This window comes from Triticum aestivum, chromosome 2A (genome assembly GCF_018294505.1).
Source record: "Triticum aestivum cultivar Chinese Spring chromosome 2A, IWGSC CS RefSeq v2.1, whole genome shotgun sequence".
Taxonomy (NCBI): domain Eukaryota; kingdom Viridiplantae; phylum Streptophyta; class Magnoliopsida; order Poales; family Poaceae; genus Triticum; species Triticum aestivum.
The window spans coordinates 698684684-698703865 of NC_057797.1; the positions used below are offsets into that span (position 1 = coordinate 698684684).

The 19182-nt window shown below is 45.0% G+C and overlaps 3 protein-coding genes across 3 annotated transcripts; all 3 read left to right on the top strand.

Annotated features, from left to right (window-relative positions):
* The first annotated feature begins 242 nt into the window (after nt 1-242).
* On the top strand, nt 243-2024 carry LOC123186010 (myb-related protein Zm1). The gene is made up of 3 exons (XM_044597808.1): nt 243-504; nt 604-733; nt 822-2024. Exons 1-3 carry the CDS (start codon nt 366-368, stop codon nt 1654-1656), a joined length of 1104 nt encoding a protein of 367 aa, XP_044453743.1. The 5' UTR covers nt 243-365; the 3' UTR covers nt 1657-2024.
* Nucleotides 2025-3181: 1157 nt separating this feature from the next.
* On the top strand, nt 3182-6779 carry LOC123186011 (E3 ubiquitin-protein ligase RNF14). The gene is made up of 7 exons (XM_044597809.1): nt 3182-3611; nt 4075-4149; nt 4265-4811; nt 5120-5505; nt 5775-5974; nt 6102-6264; nt 6412-6779. Exons 1-7 carry the CDS (start codon nt 3300-3302, stop codon nt 6544-6546), a joined length of 1818 nt encoding a protein of 605 aa, XP_044453744.1. The 5' UTR covers nt 3182-3299; the 3' UTR covers nt 6547-6779.
* Nucleotides 6780-10536: 3757 nt separating this feature from the next.
* Nucleotides 10537-13752, top strand: LOC123186012 (E3 ubiquitin-protein ligase RNF14-like). Its single transcript, XM_044597810.1, has 7 exons — nt 10537-11036; nt 11255-11329; nt 11425-11986; nt 12265-12650; nt 12849-13048; nt 13143-13287; nt 13526-13752. The coding sequence occupies exons 1-7, from the start codon at nt 10746-10748 to the stop codon at nt 13649-13651; spliced, it is 1785 nt and encodes a 594-aa protein (XP_044453745.1). The 5' UTR covers nt 10537-10745; the 3' UTR covers nt 13652-13752.
* The last annotated feature ends 5430 nt before the right edge of the window (nt 13753-19182 follow it).

The following is a 19182-nucleotide window of genomic DNA, read 5'->3' on the forward strand; positions in this document are numbered from 1 at the left end:
GATCGGGACGGACGGGCTCAGGTGTATAGTGTAGCGCAGCCCAGGTGTAGTGGTGACAGGCGGGGCCGGGTTTGGTGAGCGGTGGGGACGGGGGCAGCGGCAGACACATGAGCACACGGACCAGGCCGTGGCTGGCTGGGTGTCAGCTGTCGCAGGGTCAGGGGACGGGACGCGCAGCAGCCAAAGTTTCACCCCGCGCGCGTGTATATATACCGGCGGCCCGGCCAGTGTCCCGGTTGCATCTCGCACACCTCCGGCACAAGAGAGCGCAACAGCAACAGCTAGCGCGGAGACAGGCCATCGGCCGGCCGGCGACCATTCGGGCTAGCTAGCTGTTTGAAGCGGTGGGAGGGAAGGAGGGGCCGATGGGGAAAGGCCGGGCACCGTGCTGCGCCAAGGTGGGGCTCAACAGGGGCTCCTGGACGCCGGAGGAGGACATGCGCCTCATCGCCTACATTCAGAAGTTCGGCCACGCCAACTGGCGCGCCCTGCCCAAGCAAGCAGGTAATGCCTCGCCGTCGATCGAACAGTAGCATGAGTTCATGCCAATTTTTGCTTAAGGGAGAACTCGACTGATGCATGTGATGTGTTTTGGTTCGACAGGTTTGCTCCGGTGCGGCAAGAGCTGCCGCCTCCGGTGGATCAACTACCTCCGGCCCGACCTCAAGCGCGGCAACTTCACCGTCGAGGAGGAGGAGACCCTCATCAAGCTGCACAACATGCTCGGCAACAAGTGCGTTCATCGCTTTCCTTTTGCAGCACCCTGAAGAAAGCTCCATACATGTGTAATCAACTGCAGTGGGCTAACAATTGCTGTCCAGGTGGTCCAAGATCGCGGCGTGCCTGCCGGGGAGGACCGACAACGAGATCAAGAACGTCTGGAACACGCACCTCAAGAAGCGGGTGGCGGCCAGCGCCGGGGAGCAGAAGAAGGGCGGGGCCAAGGGCAAGAAGAAAACCACCTGCGCCGACGTGCCGGCGCCGTCTCCGTCTCCATCCTCTTCCACAACCACCACGACCACCACCACGACCAACTGCTCCAGCGGCGAGTCCGGCGAGCAGAGCAACACCAGCAAGGAACTAGAACTAGAATTGGAGCTGGAGAAGATCGAGATCCCCATGCTGGACCTCGGCTTCGACCTCGACATGCTGCTGGACACCGTCACCAACACGCACTGCCCGGCCATCTCTTCGGCGCCGACCTCGCGCTGCTCGTCCGCGTCCCCGACGTGCGTGGTGGACGACGGCGCGCTGCTCGACCTGCCGGAGATCGACATCGTGCCGGAGCTGTGGAGCATCATGGACGGCGAAGGCGGCGCCGGCGCCTGCGCCGAAACGGCGCAGGTCCCGTGGAGCAATGCGGCGCCGTGCGACGGCAAGGGACCAGAGGCGAGCGCCGCAACGGCCGACGACGAGGACGGAAAGGAGTGGTGGTTGGAAGATTTGGAAAAGGAGCTGGGCCTGTGGGGGCCCATCGACGACTACCAGTACCAACAACCGGACCCGCAAGGCCTGTCGGGTCGCGCGGACCCGCTCTCCGCCAGCGTGGACGACCCCGTGTCGTCCTACTTCCAAGCCGGCCCCGCCAGCGCCACGTCAACCATCCATGGGCCCGAAGCCTCTGCAGTTCTCACAGACATCCCCATGGGTCTATGAGATCACTCGGTATATATAAACCGTCCGATCTCTTAGTATAGAAACAAGCACCGCGATCGGACGGCCACGACTGATGCTAGTACACAACATATACATGTACAAACTGTACAACTGTACGCCTGCAGCAGGAGTACGTACGTACCCAGCACGAAGACTATACGAAAAAAAGGGATATAGTTAGGCTAGGAAGCACACACAAGCTCGAGGAGATGCTTAAAATAACTTTTCCACACATGCGACCACGTTGCGCCGAAGCAGCAAAGTGGTGCGACGCAAACAAGTCAGAAACGGGTCAAGGTTTCCGGTGCTAATGAACCCGGGATGTAACTCAACTTCAACTGTCAAATGCCGCACACAACAGCGACCAAGTACGGATGCGCGTGCCGTCACGGTGACGCCAGCGCTTTATCATCCAAGAAATTCCTGCTACGGTTTTGGCCGGGCCAATCGGCTCCGACACCTTTGTGCTTTTTTGACAAAAAATGATCTTGGTGAAGCCTGTCTCCTTCCACCTTTCCCATTCGCTGCTCATGTTTTCTACTTCCTGTAACCACTTTGGCTCTAGTTTACATTTGCTGTCGTGTCCTTGAGTGAGCAGGCTGCATGATTGATTCATTTGTCAGTAGGGCGTTGTCGCGGATCATGACATGGAGGTAGGTTACCTAACACGGGATCCGGACAAGCTACGGCCGGGTCGTATTGGGCGAGTAAAGTTTTATTTGTAGTGTAGGATAAAAAAGGTGACTCTTGGACTCGAAGTGCTCTGGGAAGAAACTAGAGTACCACCACTGCCTACTTGTCTATCTATATGATAAAACCTATGTAAGCTGCTTCGTTGTCGATGGACCATGGCTCCAAATCTCACGTGGTGGAGATGAATGGTACGCCTCGTTGAATATTCCGCGTCCCTCACCTAAGCTCAAGTACATCATCATCAAGCATAGCGCAACAGCAACCCTTGTTTCGTCATCCACTGGTACCGGAGCAAGAAAATGGGCTTAGGCCTTTTACAATGCTAGATGCTTAGAAAGATGTTTTAAAAAATAAATCCGATTTTTCTGAAGCATCAGTGACTATTTATATAAAAAAACGCCTAACTAAGCATCTATCCTGTAAAAATAAGTACCGATGCTTAGAGAAAGTTTAGCTTATTTCTCTAAGCACCTTGCATTGTACAAGGCCTGTCTAATTTAGGTCCACGATAATATATATTTTATGTGTTCCGAAAAAAAATATTTTATGTGACGTGGTTTCTTATTTTTCCCGGAACAAGAGACTGGCAAGTACAATAAAATTCATCTACACTGGATTTATCAAGAAAATAAAGTCATCTACACTGGGCTAATCTTATTTCCTTGATGGGCTGGAAGGATTTAACTCATCTAACCACTGGGCCAACGGACAAATATGAACAACAGAATTGTATTCCGACTTTAGGTCCACCAAGGTCAATTGTTTCTTTTCCTGCAAGGCAATATATTTCGCAATTTTGTCACTAAAATAAAATAAAATTTGGCAGCTCTTCTCCCCCCTACAACAGCAACAAACCCCCGACCCCCAACCCCCGGAGGAGCAAAAGCGAAGCGAGCTCCACCCCGCTCCACGATTCCGCCACCGGCGACAACTCCGATCGAGCTCCGGCCATGGCGGTTGCGTCCGCCGTCTCCTCCTCTTCGAGGGCGCTGGGATCTCACCGCGACGTCCCCGCCCATAGCTTCTCGGCCGAGGCATTCTCCTCGTCCTGGTCGCGCCCCGTCGAAGCGAGGCCGGTGTCGTGTGGCGGCGGCGGCGGCGGCGGCGAGGATGACGTGCTCGACCTGGACTCCCCGTGGGTGGCGGAGGGCGAGGCGGAATCGAGGTTGGAGGCGGCCGCGGCGGCGGGACTTCACCTCCGCGCCGAGGAGGAGGGGGACGAGGATGAGATACGAGACAACCGGCAGCGACATGAGGACGAGGTCTGGTAACTAATCAAATTGGGGAAACTTCGCTAATCTCGTAGCATTGGTCCGTGGTGTGAGAATTGCAATGCAATTTCTCTGTTCGTACGACTATGGTGCTGACCTGCAGCGTTGGGAGTATTTGGAATTACCAGGATTTGGGCGAGGGTTTTGCCAGAGAATAACTATGAGAACTACGAAATTCTATTAAGAAATATATTGCTGGTCCTTTGCACTATTTCAATTTGGCGCTTGTAGCATTTTAATTTGAGTTACTCCTGTCCCGCAAATTGATTTTGAATTACTTCTGGATCCTGGTAAATTGCATACAAGGGAAAGAAGCTTTGTTTTACGCGTGTACTGAATTTAGGCTGTGTTGATTCTGAATTTATGAGTGTCTCCGCTTCATCCAGCATTGTTACTTTGCACTATCGTATAACAGGTCATTTGTTTGCTCACTTGATCTCATCATTTACTGCAGTTGATGGCATTGGAAGCGATATATGGGGATGACCTGGTTGAATTTGAGAGCAAAGAAGGGCTCCATTATTTCCAGGTTTCCTGTGCTGGCCATATGTGGTTTTTCAAATTGCCATCAGTGATATTTCCTCTTCTTCCCAGGAAGTGAAAATATGGGTTTAATGGTTTTTCTTCTTTTTATTTAATTACAGATTTACATACATTATGATCTGCATGATGGCGCTGAAGTGTGTGCTAAATTGTCTTCAGCTAGTGGAAATCGAAAAGATGGATGTCCTAATGATTGTACAGAGGAACATGATGATGAACCAGATGAATTCTCTTACACGTGCAACTTTGAGCACCTGCCTCCTTTGATACTGACATGCTTGCTTCCGAAGTCCTACCCAAGCAAAGACCCCCCATATTTTAATGTCACTGCTAAATGGATGGATGGGCATAATGTTTCTCAACTCTGTGAGATGCTTGACACCATTTGGGCAGAGCTACCAGGGCAAGAAGTGGTATACCAGTGGGTTGAGTGGATACGTAACTCTTCTTTGTCATATCTCCTGTTTGATGGTAAAATCACATTGGGTTCAGATTGTCCAACCCACAAAGGAGATAACCGTGCAATCTCAAGAAATCTCTCACTGGAGTCTGTGATCCCTTCAATGCTTAATTACAGCAGTAAGAAGCAGTACGAAGCTTTTCTCGAGAATCTCCATACATGCAGGATATGCCTTAACCAGAGCAAAGGTAGGCCTTTTCTCTTTTTGCTTGTTCGTGCAGCCATACCAATGATTATTCCGTTTTAATGGATTGGCCTGGGCTTTCTTTTGAAGAATACCACTTATTCTATGGCGATCAGTCCACACTGTACTTTGTAATCTTGTTTAACTGTGCCCTTGTGGTAACCAATACCTGGCTGATATGTTGATGCTTCATAGTGGTGATTAAGAACCAATGAACCTGTTATTTATTTCTAGTCGAGTTTCTTAAGAAACTGAATGAGGCTCATTAAATTCATTTCCTTAGTAAACTAACTTCCATTCTGAAACAACCAGGTTCAAACTTCGTCAGGCTTCCATGCCAGCACTTATTTTGTGTGAAATGCATGGAGACCTTATGCAGGATGCATGTGAAGGAAGGTACCGTGTTTCATTTGGTGTGCCCTGAGACGAAATGCAATGCTTCTATTCCACCATATCTGTTGAAGAGGCTTCTGAGGGAAGAAGAGTTCCAACGTTGGGATAGGCTTGCTCTTGAGAAAGCATTGGACTCGATGTCAGATGTGGTTTACTGTCCCAAGTGTGCGATCGGTTGCTTGGAAGATGAGGATAACAATGCACAATGTCCAAAATGTTCCTTTATCTTCTGCTCGTTTTGCAAGGACCCACGCCATCCAGGGAAACAGTGTCTAACTGCAGAACAAAAGCTCCAGCGCAAACAGGTAAAATATCAGCATTGGTGGAAACTTAGAAAGTTAGAATCTAGGGTATTTTGTTTCAAACTTGCATTCATATTTAACTGTGCAGTTCATATGCATCTTGGTAGAGTGTAGCTCAATAAAAGTCTTGTGGTTTAAATCCTTCAATGATACAATTAAGATCTTTGGACAGTACCATACACCTTTGGACCTCTTTGCTGCGGAGTTACTTATCAACTGTTGACATGTTACTAAACATTTTCTATCCGTTGTCTGCAATTTTATGTTTGCAGGCGTCAGGCAGGATGACTGAGTGGGAGATGGTAAAAGAAATGCTGAGTATAAAAAAGCTGTACAGAGATGCTATATTATGTCCAAAATGCAAGATGCCCATCAGCAGAACTGAAGGGTGCAACAAAATAGAGTGCGGCAACTGTGGTCAGTTCTTGTGCTTCCGCTGTGGCAAGGCCATAACTGGATATGATCATTTCAGGTAGACTGTTCAAAATTCAAAGTTACTAGGTTCTTTAAAAGCAAGGGAATCCAGTCAGGATCATGGGCTTAAGTATCTTTATCCATGTGTGATTTGATAAACTATAGCGTAAATCCATCCACTGTAGGAGTAAAGGCTGTCAGCTCTTTGCGCCTGTTGACAATGACACGACGGTGTGGCAGAGGCAAATGGAAGTGCTGAAAAATGAAAGAGGCATGCGAGCTCAGAGGCGCCAGGTAGCTGGAAGCGATACCGTGAAGTGTCCAAAATGCCGTCAAGAAGTACTCAAGGTAACTAAACCTGTCTTTCGAATCTGGAATATGACAGAAGTGGCATCCATTCTGGTCAGTTTCGCAAGGGTGGTTACTGATGACTAATTTAAACATCGTCAGTTTATCTCTCTATGCATGATCTAACCAATGACCATATGCATCCAGGATGATGATAAATACATTTACTGCTGGACGTGCCGAGCTAGCTATTCCACACAGTCCAAGCAGCACGGGCAGGGCAGCAGCAGGTCGAGGATGCGAGGCAAAGGGGCCATCAAGGATGATCAGGGGGATGCATGAAGCTGAAAAGTTTGTAGAGTTGTTCCTGTGCTACCGTTGTCACAGTTTCGCAGGATTTTGCCGTTGGCGTCAAACGCTGGATCTGACGTTATGTGTAGCTGAATACGACGTTACGCGTATGGATAAATGACCATACCTGACAAGCTAGGGTAACTGGGTTGGAGAAACCAGAATGAGAAATTGCCGATCGGTGTTTCTACTTTTCTCAACAAAAGCTCGTGTATCTCAGCGTGCCCAGGGCCTTTTGTGCACACAGTTAACGTACAGTATATATGCAATAATTCTGTAAAGTTACGGCTCGGCATGCAGAATTGCTATGTTCTGTCCTGATTCTGTCGCTCAACTCGACTTGTAAATTCAGTTTGTTGGACATAAACACAAGCAAGTAGTATAATATAGTACAACCAAGTACTCCCTCCGTAAACTAATATAAGAGCATTTAGATCATTACTTTAGTGATCTAAACGCTCTTATATTAGTTTACAGAGGGAGTACTACATTACTAATGCTTCTCTAAATAAACTTCGTCATAAGGAATCTTTCATAATACATGATTCTTTTGAAGAAAAGGCAGGCACTCTGCCATTCAGTTTGATGAAAAAAAAACATATTTTCAATAATAATGCCTCAAAGAGGCATTGTTTTCAATAGAACCGGCACTATTGGAGTCTCCTGGGTCGTGTGAGAAAGCGTACTGTGATAAATCTCACGCATTAAACGACCATTTTGCATGCTCATGAATTTTAAAAAGTGTTCACAAATTTGAAATTTGTTCTTGATTTTTTTCCATGAGATATTTTTTAAATGTTCATGAATTAATAAACAAATCATGAATTTTAAAAACTTCACAAATTTGTAAAAAATTTGTGACTTAATAAAATGTTCGCAAAAATAAAAACTACTCCCTCTGTCCCATAATGTAAGACATTTTTGGAAGCTAAGATAGCTTGCAAAACTGTCTTATATTATGGGATGGAGGGACTATTCCTGAATTTTACTAATGTTCAAGAATTAGGAAATGTTCCTGAATTTGAAAGAATGTTTGTAAATTTGGAAATGTTCAAAAATTTGAAAAAATGTTCATGAATTAGGAGAATTTTCACGAAAATGAGAAAATGTTTGCAAATATTTAAAATGATCCTGAATTTTAATAAGTTCACAAATTGAGAAAAATATTCATGAAACCGGAAAATATTCATGGGTTTTAAACATGTTCACGAATTTGAAGGAATGTCCATGAATTTAATAAAGTTCACAAATTTTAAAAAATGCTCATGAATTAAAAAAAGTGTTCACAGAATTTCAAAATGCTCATGAATTCAAGAAAATAATCAAAAAAAATTAAAATCTTACAAATTTGAAAAATAGATTCCTGAATTTTAAAAATGTTCTTGAACTGGAAAATATTCCCGTGTTTAGAAAATGTTAGCGAATTTGGAAAATGTGAACTTTATGGTCACCCGCTCTTGTCATTCCGATATGCTCTGTCGCAACTACCCGGGATGAGTGCAATAGTGCAGGCGGCGGCTATTTACGAGTTCATGGGTTGTGGCTTAGGTAACCCGGCGTGAGAAGCCGCGGACTGCCCTGACTCGAATTGAGCAACGTCGGCTCACCCAACCCACACGGCGCATCTTCGTCCGACTCCGACAAGGACTCGGTGGTCTGCATGCTCAAGTCTCGATCTTTAAGCACCAAATAATTGGTCGCCTGCCACCGCCGCAAGAACACTTGGATGCTCATTGAGGCTTCATTGGGATGTAGGATGACTCGACGGCCCTGGCAATGACCACTACACCCCCTTCAACCTCTAGTTCCATTTTGGAGGAAGAAAGGGATCTCGCCGGTGATTCTTTTAAAATTTTATATGTTAGTATTTCCTAATATTTCATTTCCTTAGTTGAAATATGTTGTCCTGTCCTAAGTTTTATTTTGTCGTATGTTGAGCTATCGAATGTCTTATGTTGATATACTGAATATTGAATGTTGATCTATCAAATGTTGTAGGACAAATGGTGCTTGACGTCCTGCTGCCGGAGACAGATGGGGGGGGGGGGGGGGGGGGGGGAGACAAATTTGCCCATTGCCCTTGAAGATGCTCTAAGTCGGTTCATAAGGTCCATGGACTTACGTTTTCAATAGGCTAACTTGATTTGACTATTTACTTTCCAAGTTCGGACCAAGTTAGTACTTCATAGGGGGAGGGGGCATGTAAGGATGATAAACTACCTAGCTCTTCAAGAGGTAGTTGATGGATAACACACTTTTGAAAGTGCTCACGAGCTCATATGCTCCCCAGAGAACAGTAAAATTTGAAAAATAGTAAAAAAATCATAAAATTCTGAATCCTTTTTGTGATAAACACTGTTGAATGTTTCAGTTGCATACAAAAATTTGGGATGAAATGACATTCATGGAGGTATGAGCAAAAAAAAAAGATGCCCCAAAATGCTCCCAACAATATTTTCTCCGGAGCATCGACATGAATGTCATTCCATCATCGAATTTTGTACATGGGTGAAGAATTCATTAATGGTTATCTAAAAAAGATTTATTTTATTTTATTTTATACTGTTCATCATGATGCATGTGAGCTCGGGATAAAAAAACTCCATGTCTGACACACTTTTCCTTTTAGCCTGCCCCATAAGCACATCTTCTTTTATCTATGATATATTTAGTACAGAATGACCCATTTTGAGATTTTCTCTTTTTTGCGTTTTGGACCCGCCCATCTTTTTTTGGGATCAAAAAATCATCTTCCTTTTTTCTTGAAAAAATAGTACTTTCCAATCTCCCGCGGGCGGCGCTCAATCGAATGACAAAAAATGATAGTATGATTTCTCTTGTAATTTTAACTTTGGTGATCGTCTGCGTCCAATTGCCAGTCTATTATACCATGCTTTTGTTTTTTCCTTGATAATTACATATGTAATATGCTCTTTGGGTGTTTTTCTTTAAAAAAAATTACGGCTACTAATTCAAGGCTATTTTTTTACGGAAAGGCCTTCATGCCTTACTTTATTAATCTCAAATAATGCTTACATCGTCTGCAAATTTTAGCAATAGTACCCATAGGTGCATCCTCCCACAAAGAAGGGGTGTTTGCACGCCCACACTCAGCTAGCTCATGAGCAACTATATTTAATTCTCTATTAGAGTGCCCAATAGTAATCTTTCCAAAGTCTCGTAATAACGCTCTGCAATCATCTAAAATTGAAGCCGCCGCCATAGAATGTCCCTCATGCAGATGTATAACATCGACCACAAAATATTATCCATCTTCACCATAACATTATTGCACCCCATACTTTGAAGTAACTTTAAACCTTCAAGTAATGTCGCCGCTTTCGCAGAGACGACATCCGCCACATGCTTAAGGAGAGAAGTAGAAGCAGCAATGAAATTACCTCTGTGGTCTCTAACTAGTGGTGGAGCTTGACGGGAATCTCGGTGGGGGGGGGGGGGGGGGGGGCAAAGCAAAAATATGAACAATTATGAGGGCAAAGAATTGATCTTTCCCAAATCTAAGCCATGCATAGTAAATTTCTTCATACTTTTGCCTAGGGCTAGGGGCCATGGCCCCCTCAGACTTCTACTAAGCTCCGCCATTGCCTCTAACTATCGCCCCACATAACCCCGAATGCAGATCCTCAATAAAAGACGCATCAACGTTTAGAATTCGTTGCGTTGTCAAAACAATGGACCATGTGTTCCGCCTAGGTGCGGTAGTTTGTTTCGCTGCCGCTCATGTGAAGTTAAGAGCCAATGCATGAATGGCTAGCGCCGATCGCAACAGCGTCTGTACTTGCTCCCCTCTGACCTGTTGTCTACACTGCTGCCATACGAACCAGCTCGCCGTAGCTATCAACTTTGGAAGCTCTATCGAGTTGTCATAATTGTGCTGCGTCGATTGATCACACGAGAGAAATTCCAGCACACCAGAATCCAAGCGATCAACAAGCGACGCATCATGTATGACTCTCTCAATCCCAAGCGTAGCCAATCCATTATTGTGAGGCTATGCCATGGCCAATCTTTTTTCATACCAAAATCCACCAATGACGTGGCATAATCGGTCGACCGTAGGGTAGGAATCTTTACCGTAATTAAACTACACAAACCCCAAACTCAACGGAGAACAAGCACGGTCCCAACTCAATTACAACTCCAAGGGTCCAAGCTCCGAGCTTCCCGCCATGGCTGCAGATTCCGTCGGCACCGCGTCATCGCCACCGCCGCTACCCCACCGCGACCCTTCCCGTGACTTCTCACACGAGGCGTCCTCCTCATCCTCCTCGCGCGCCGCGGGGGCACAGCCGGTGTCGTGTGATGGCCGCGCTGAGGAGGACGTGCTGGACATTGACTCTCCGTGGGTCGCGGCGGCCGCGGCTGATTCGAGGCTGGAGGAAGCCGCGGCTTGCCTTCAGCCTGAGAGCGAGGCGGACGAAGACGAGATACGAAACAATCAGGAGCGACAAGAGGACGAGGTCCAGTATACTAACTAACCTACTGGGGTCAAGCTGGGAAAATTTCAGTAATCTTGTGATCTTGAACTTTTCTGTGACGATCGGATAAGAGGCATAGCCTTGTTCGAGAAAGAAACATTGTTGGACTGTCGATTTCGAGTTCATTCAAACATTGATGCTTATCCGGAGCACAGTTTGTAGCATGGCTCATTCGTTTGCTCGTTTTATCTCCACTGCAGCTGATGGCATTGGAAGCAATATATGGGGATGACCTCGTCGAATTCAGAAGCAAAGCAGGGCTCCGCTATTTCCAGGTTTCTTGTGTTGTTCATTGGTGCTATTTCGTCTCTTCTTTGGATGGTGGAAATTTGTGTTTAACGCTGTTTCATTTGTACCGCTTCGATTACAGATCTGCATACGTTACGATCTTCATGATGACGCTCAAGTGTGTGCCAGGCTTTCTTCAGCTACTGAAAAAGCAAAATATGGAGGATGTCCTGATGATGATCATGACACAAAAGAACATGATGCTGGGCCTGATGAATTCTCTTACACCTGCAACTTTGAGTACTTGCCTCCTTTGATATTGACATGCCTACTTCCAAAATCGTATCCTAGCAAAGAGCCCCCGTATTTTACTGTAACCGCTAAATGGATGGATGGGCCTGATGTTTCTCAACTCTGTGAGATGCTTGATACTATCTGGGCAGAGCTGCCAGGGCAGGAAGTGATATATCAATGGGTCGAGTGGATACGAAGTTCTTCCTTGTTAAATCTCTGGTTTGATGGCAAAATATTGTTAGGTCAAGACATTCAGAGCAGGAGACACAACGGAGATCGGCGTGCAATCTCAAGAAGTATCTCACTGGAGTCTGTGATCCCTTCCATGCTCAGCTACAGTAGTAAGAAACGTTACCAAGCTTTTCTTGAGGACCTCCATATGTGCAAGATATGCCTTAACCAGTGGAAAGGTAAAACTATTTCCCTTTTTCCCACTTGTTGTTTATTCATTAATAATATGGCTGCATGCATCATTGTGATGCAGAGGCCAGGGGCAATCCTCCTTTTCAAAAAAAAAGAACTTGTTGTTTATTCAGCAATAATATCAGTAAGGAACCGATTTATTATATGGTTGTTAAGAAATTTCTATGACTTCTTTTCTTTTCAATCAAGTTTCTTTGGATGCTGAATTGTACTGGTCTAAGTTTTTTTTCCCTGTATAAACTAACTTTAGCTCTGAACCATTTAGGTTCAAACTTCATCAAGCTTCCATGCCAGCACTTGTATTGTGTGAAGTGCATGGAGACGTTATGCAAGATGCATGTGAAGGAAGGCACTTTGTTTCAGTTAGTTTGCCCTGACACCAAGTGCAATACTTCCATTCCACACCATCTGCTAAAGAGGCTTCTTAGCAAAGAAGAGTTTGAACGCTGGGATAGGCTTGCTCTGGAGAAAGCGTTGGACTCAATGGCAGACGTGGTTTACTGCCAAAAATGTGTGGTTGGTTGCGTGGAAGATGAGGATAACAATGCAGAATGTCCGAAATGTTCGTATACCTTCTGCGGTTTTCGCAAGGAATTATGGCATCCAGGGAAACAATGTCTAACTCCAGAACAAAAGCTCCAACGTCGGAGGGTAAAGATGCAACTAATAAAATCTCTTGGGTGTGTTTGAGCGTGTTAGAATTGGAGGGAGACTGTGAATGCTACTTCCTCTGTAACACGTTTTTTTAACACTATCATGGTGTCAAAAAACGTTTTATATTATAGGACAGAGGTAGTACTATTTTACTGAGCATATGATGCTTATTTAGTTTTTGTTTTACGGTTGCAGGGGTCAGGCAGAATGACTGAGAGGGAGGTAGCGCAAGAACTATCGAACATCAGAGAGTTATACAAAGATGTTCGGGTATGTCCGAAATGCCGAATTGCCATCGCCAAAAGTGAAGGCTGCAACAAAATGGTGTGTGGAAACTGTGGTCAGTTCTTTTGCTTCCGCTGCGGCAAGGCGATCCGTGGCTACAGTCATTTCACGTAGGCCCTTCATACTTCTTTTCCATATATTTCATGAAATAAGGGGAGACGAGGATCGTTTTTTTCACTTAACCCAATGCACTGTAATTTGTAGGAACTGTCGCCTCTTTGAGTCTCATGACATGACAGACTTGGATAGACAAATAGATGAACTGCAATTTGGAAACCAGATGCGGAATCAGTTGAAACCAGTAGGCGCTATGGTGAGATGTCCAAGGTGTCGTGAAATGACTTTCAAGGTAGCCATGCCTAACTTTTGATGATTTGCCTATCCAAGTATTCCCTCCGTCCCAAAATTCTTGTCTTACATTTGTTTAGATACGGATGTATCTAACACTAAAATGTAATTAGATACATCCGTATTTAGACAAATTTAAGACAAAAATTTTGGGACGGAGGGAGTAGTACATAGCACTGGTTTGTCTCTCTATGCATCTAATAAGGTTAACTAATGGCCATATAAACGTATGCATCCAGGACGATGAGAAATATATCTTCTGTATGGTGTGCGCAGCAAGCTCTTGCACAATGTGCAAACGGATAATCACGGATAGGAGGATGAAGAGCGGGCACTGGGGGTCGTCAGAATGCTACTCCTTGTAGTACCGCTGAGTCACGGGTCTCTACCTGTCAACTTTCTTGCATCTAGGACTTATTGGCTAAGTTTACAGTTATTGAATTACATTGTGTTTTGAACTCACTTTGTAAATACTGCGGAAAATTAACCAAGAAAATATAAAAAATGTTATGCACAAGCATATACTTGTTTGCAGACACCCGGTCTCACATCATGTATAGCCGATTAACGGTCGATCGCCATATATGTCACAAAGGAAGGTTACATGGCTGCCAAAGGACGAACTCTTCCATTATTATTTATTATAAAAATAGTACAAGACACAGTACGTATGGAAGGTAGGTCTGTACATGTAGGAGCAACCAGAATGAAAATTTGCAATTGCTAGCTCTTGCTATTTTTGCCCCTAAAGCTTCATAGATTTGTGTTTTTAAACCCAGAACCATAGAATAATAGTTCTATGGTATTTTTTTCTATATTAAAATGAATCTGTACATATGATACAAGAAAAAGCAGGAAAAAATAGAAAAATTATCCTATGCCAGTTTTTGAAAACATCATGAACAAAAGATGGTAATCTGAGCTAAGACAACATCATCCTAGATGAGTGTCAAACTGTCAGTCCAGCTTTGCAAGGAATCCAAATTGTAGAGTACTCACTCTATGTGTTGAAGAATAGTAAGAGCAACTCCAACGGGGCGACCCAAACGGACGGCGCTTTTGTCCGCCTCCATTTGGGTCGGCCGCCCGCCCGGCGTCCGCCTTGTTTTAGATTTGGATCGGCAGTGCGTCAAACGCGCCGGCCCATTTCATGTCCGCACACAATTTTTAAAAAAGGCCCGCGGCCATAGATCATGCCGGCGGCCATGTCGTCACCCGAAGCTCATGCCGGCATTATGCCAGCGCCGGCATACAATGCCAGCTTCAAAAAACACCACACAGTTCATGCTGGCACACTCACCAGCGGCCGACATACATGTGAAAGGATCAAGATGGACCTAGAGGGGGGGGGTGAATAGGTACAATTACAAATTTCATTTATTACTTAGCAATTTTAGGAACTAATGCGGAATATGAAGGTGAGCCTAACAATTTGGATCGGGCGGGAGCAGCAGGAGGAGATGCACTATCTTTAGCCCCAACATCTTCCTTAGGATGGCAGTCAAACATGTTCTCACGTCCCAAAACAACAACCGTTGTCTTCTTGACCCTAGCTTTGGATTTCTGTTCATACACCTTGGATGAGTGAGCACGCGAACCAGACCCTCCTGCTGACAAAGAGAGAGAGAGAGAGAGAGAGAGAGAGAGAGAGAGAGAGAGAGAGAGAGAGAGAGAGTAGCATGGGGGCAGAATAAGTACACAAGCCTAAAAAAATCAAAGAATCTCACTAGTTGAAAATTTGACAGAACTCTGCTTAGACCGGAAGTTCCGGGAGAGGGCGGAAGTTCCGGGAGCCAAAAGTTCCGGGGTGCCCGGAAGTTCCGGCCAACGGAAGTGCCGGCCCAGCCCGAACATGGAAACCCTAGCGAGGCCGGAAGGTCCGGCCTGCCCGGAAGTTCCGGGCACCAGCATAGTCGCAGGGCTCCTTCCGAATCTAAGCAGGGGACAGACATGGATCGACCAACGAGAGGTGAAAGTCATGGAGTACTGCAGATCTAAAGTGGATGCAGGACTCGAGATGTGAAGTTTGTGTTTATCCTAGAACCATAAGCATAGCCTACAATCCCTAGGAATCTAGAGAGAGCAGAGAGAAGCTTAGGTTACCTTCCTCCATGGAGATGGTAGAGAGGACAGATCCCCTCCAAGCACGATGAAAGGGAAGAAGGAGCCGGAGGTTCCGGGGGCTGGCAGCTCACCCTGAAGTCGTCGAAGGGTGAGGGGCGCCACAGGGAAAGAGATCAGTGGAACAGAGGAGAAAGGGAAAAAGGCCCCTTTGTTATCCCATGCTCGTAATAAGTGCCCATGACCCGCGACGCCCGGAAGTTCCGGGCAAGGCCGGAAGTTCCGGGAACCACCCCGGAAGTTCCGGGATATCCAGAGAGATTACAACCTCTTTGAACTCCTGAGAACTTGAGGGAGGGAGTCCGAAAGCTCCCAAGACCACCACACACCACATCAACATTTATGTGGTTATGATTTGAAGCTTGTGCACTATACAAATATCAGATGGTTTCGAGATGAGAGAGGCTTGGGTAGAACGTGAGCTGGGGGCAAAACACAAAAACAACAACGAGAACACTCAAATAGAGAGAAAAACACCGGACAAACACATAGAAAACAAAATTAAGAAAAAGTCCAGCCTCTCTAAGAGTGGGCGGTGGACAAGTCCACCATGTTTGAGTATACGTGACTTGGTACTGCGAAGATTTTAATCTTGAGCCCAACATCACAACTCCATCATTTAAAGTACTAAGTCACAAAGTGGTAACATAGTAACTTTGAGAGTGTTTTGTTTATTTATGCATCATATCGGGTGAGAAAACTCATGAGTTGAATGTCTCCCCCTAAATACATGCCTACATCTAGACAAGACATGAAGTAAATGCATGGATGAGTGCTAGATTTCACATAATGTTGTCAAGCTCCAAGATACCAAGTTCACGCCTAAGTTGACAAAACCTTGCTTCATCCAATGGCTTGGTGAAAATGTCTGCAAGTTGTATATCAGTACTAACATGAGCAATATCAATGTCACCCTTTTCCACATGATCCCTCAAGAAATGATATCTAATATCAATGTGCTTGGTGCGGGTATGATCTTTGGGATTCTCAACAATATTGATGGCACTTTCATTATCACATAGAAGAGGCACATGTCTATAGGTGATACCGTAATCCTTTAAAGTTTGCATCATCCATAGTAATTGAGTTGCACAACTGGCGGTTGCAATGTACTGCTTCGGTGGTGGAGAGGGCAATACCATTTTGTTTCTTCGAGGACCAACTTACTAATGAGCGTCCAAGAAATTGACATGCACCGGAGGTGGACTTACGATCCACTTTGTCTCCGGCCCAATCCGCATCCGTGTACCCAATGAGATCAAACTTAGCATCCTTGGGGTACCATAGACCCAACTTTGGGGTGTGAACAAGGTATCTAAGAATATGCTTAACTGTCTTATGATGACTTTCCCTAGGGGAAGCTTGAAATCTAGCACACATGCATACACTAAATATGATGTCTGGTCTAGATGCACAAAGATAAAGCAATGAACCAATCATAGAGCGGTATTTAGATGGGTCGAAAGGGATACCGTTTGTGTCTTCAGTGAGTACAATTTTGGTTGGCATGGGTGTCTTACATGGACTAGCATCGAACATACCAAACTTCTCTAGGATATCCTTGAGGTATTTTGCTTGAGACAAGAAAATTCCTTCTTGAAATTGTTGAATTTGAAATCCAAGGAAGAACTTCAAATCCGCATTGAGTGACATTTCAAAATTCTTGGTCATGGAAGCCGCAAACTTCTTGCACAAATGAATGTTAGGAGAACCAAAAATGATATCACCAACATAGATTTGGCATAAGTTCAAATCACCCTTGGCCCTCTTAGTAAAAAGGGTGGGATCGATCACCCCTCTCACAAAACCATCATCGAGTAAAAACTTCTTAAGATGATCATACCAAGCACGAGGTGCTTGTTTGAGGCCATACAAAGCCTTATGAAGTTTATACACATAGTCTTTGTGATAGGGATCAACGAACCCGGGTGATTGTGATACATATACTTCTTCTTGTAGAGGACCGTTAAGGAAAGCACTCTTCACATCCATTTGATGTAAAGTAAACCCATTGAAAGCAGCATAAGCAAGTAAGATGCGAATGGATTCAAGACGGGCAACAGGAGCAAAGGTCTCACCAAAGTCCAAACCTTCAACTTGTGAGTACCCTTGTGCCACTAACCTTGCCTTGTTACAAATGATTACACCATTCTCATCTTGCTTGTTCTTGAAAACCCATTTTGTTCCAATGATGTTGTGCTCGGTAGTAGGCCTCTTGACTAATGACCACACTTGGTTGCGTTCAAAACTGTTCAACTCTTCTTGCATAGCAACGAGCCAATCGTTGTCCATTAATGCCTCTTGTACCTTGAGAGGCTCAACACTAGACACAAACGAGAAGTGAGCACAAAAGTTTGTCAATTGTTTACGAGTGACTCTACCTTCCGATATTTCGGTGAGAATTTTGTCAACATCAACATGACCGGCCACTCGAGGCATGATGGAGGTTAAGGTTTCGCGAGGTTCAACTTCATTTCCATCATCTACATCCTCAACATAAGGATCATTGATGTGTGATGGAAGGTCTTCTTCTTCATCTTCCATTTGTTGAGGTTCATTGTCAATGATTGCACTTTCTTGTTCTTGCCCTTGGTGATGATCTTGTTCTTGATGATTATCATGAAGAGGAACTTGATCATCATCTTGTACTTGATCTACGGGTATTGGTTGAGCAATAGTAGCTTGAGGTGGTATGGGTGTTGAAGTAGTTTGATGATGCGTGAAGCTTCCATCTTCTTCTTCATCATCATGAGGTTCTTGTTCCATTGGAAGAAGTGCACCAACACCCATGGTCAAGATATCTTGAGAAGAATCTTCTTCACCTACATCACTTAGATCAACTTGCTCCCCATGGGAGCCATTAAATTCATCAAACACCACGTCACAAGTTTCTACAACACATCCATTGGCTTTGTTGTAGACTCTATAGGCGTGAGAGTTTAACCCATAGCCAACAAATATGCCCTCAATGGTTTTGGATTGAAATTTTCCTAACCGTTCTCTTTTGTTGAGAATGAAACATTTGCACCCAAATACCCGAAAGTACTTGACATTTGGCTTGTTCCCAGTTAGGAGCTCATATGGAGTCTTTTCCAATATAGTGCGGAGAAAGAGACGGTTTGATGCATGGCATGCGGTGTTGACAGCCTCGGCCCAAAAACTATGTGGAGACTTGTATTCATCCAACATGGACCTTGCCATCTCCACAAGTGTGCGGTTCTTACTCTCTGCTACACCATTTTGTTGGGGAGTGTATGGAGCTGAATATTGATGCTCAATCCCTTCATCACTAAGAAATTCTTCCAAGGTGTAGTTCTTGAACTCAGAGCCATTATCACTTCTTATTGCCAAGATTTCTTTGTCAAACTTGCGTTGTGCTTGCTTGGCAAAATCAATGAAGGTGATCTTTGCCTCGTCCTTGGACTTGAGGAAGAAGACCCATGTATATCTTGAGTAATCATCAACAATAACAAGTCCATACTTTTTCCCACCAAGACTACCCCATGAAGGATGCCCAAAAAGGTCCACATGAAGGAGCTCCAAAGGCCTTGAAGTAGACACAATATTCTTGGGTGGGTGCTTTGATTGATGTTGCTTCCTGGCTATGCATGCACTACACACACGATCTTTCTCAAAAGAGACATTGGTTAGTCCAAGGATGTGATTACCCTTTAAGAGATCTTGAAGATTTCTCATGCCGACATGGGCTAGCCGGCGATGCCATAGCCACCCCTTGTCGGCCTTGGCCATTAGACAAGTTGCATGGAAAGTGCTC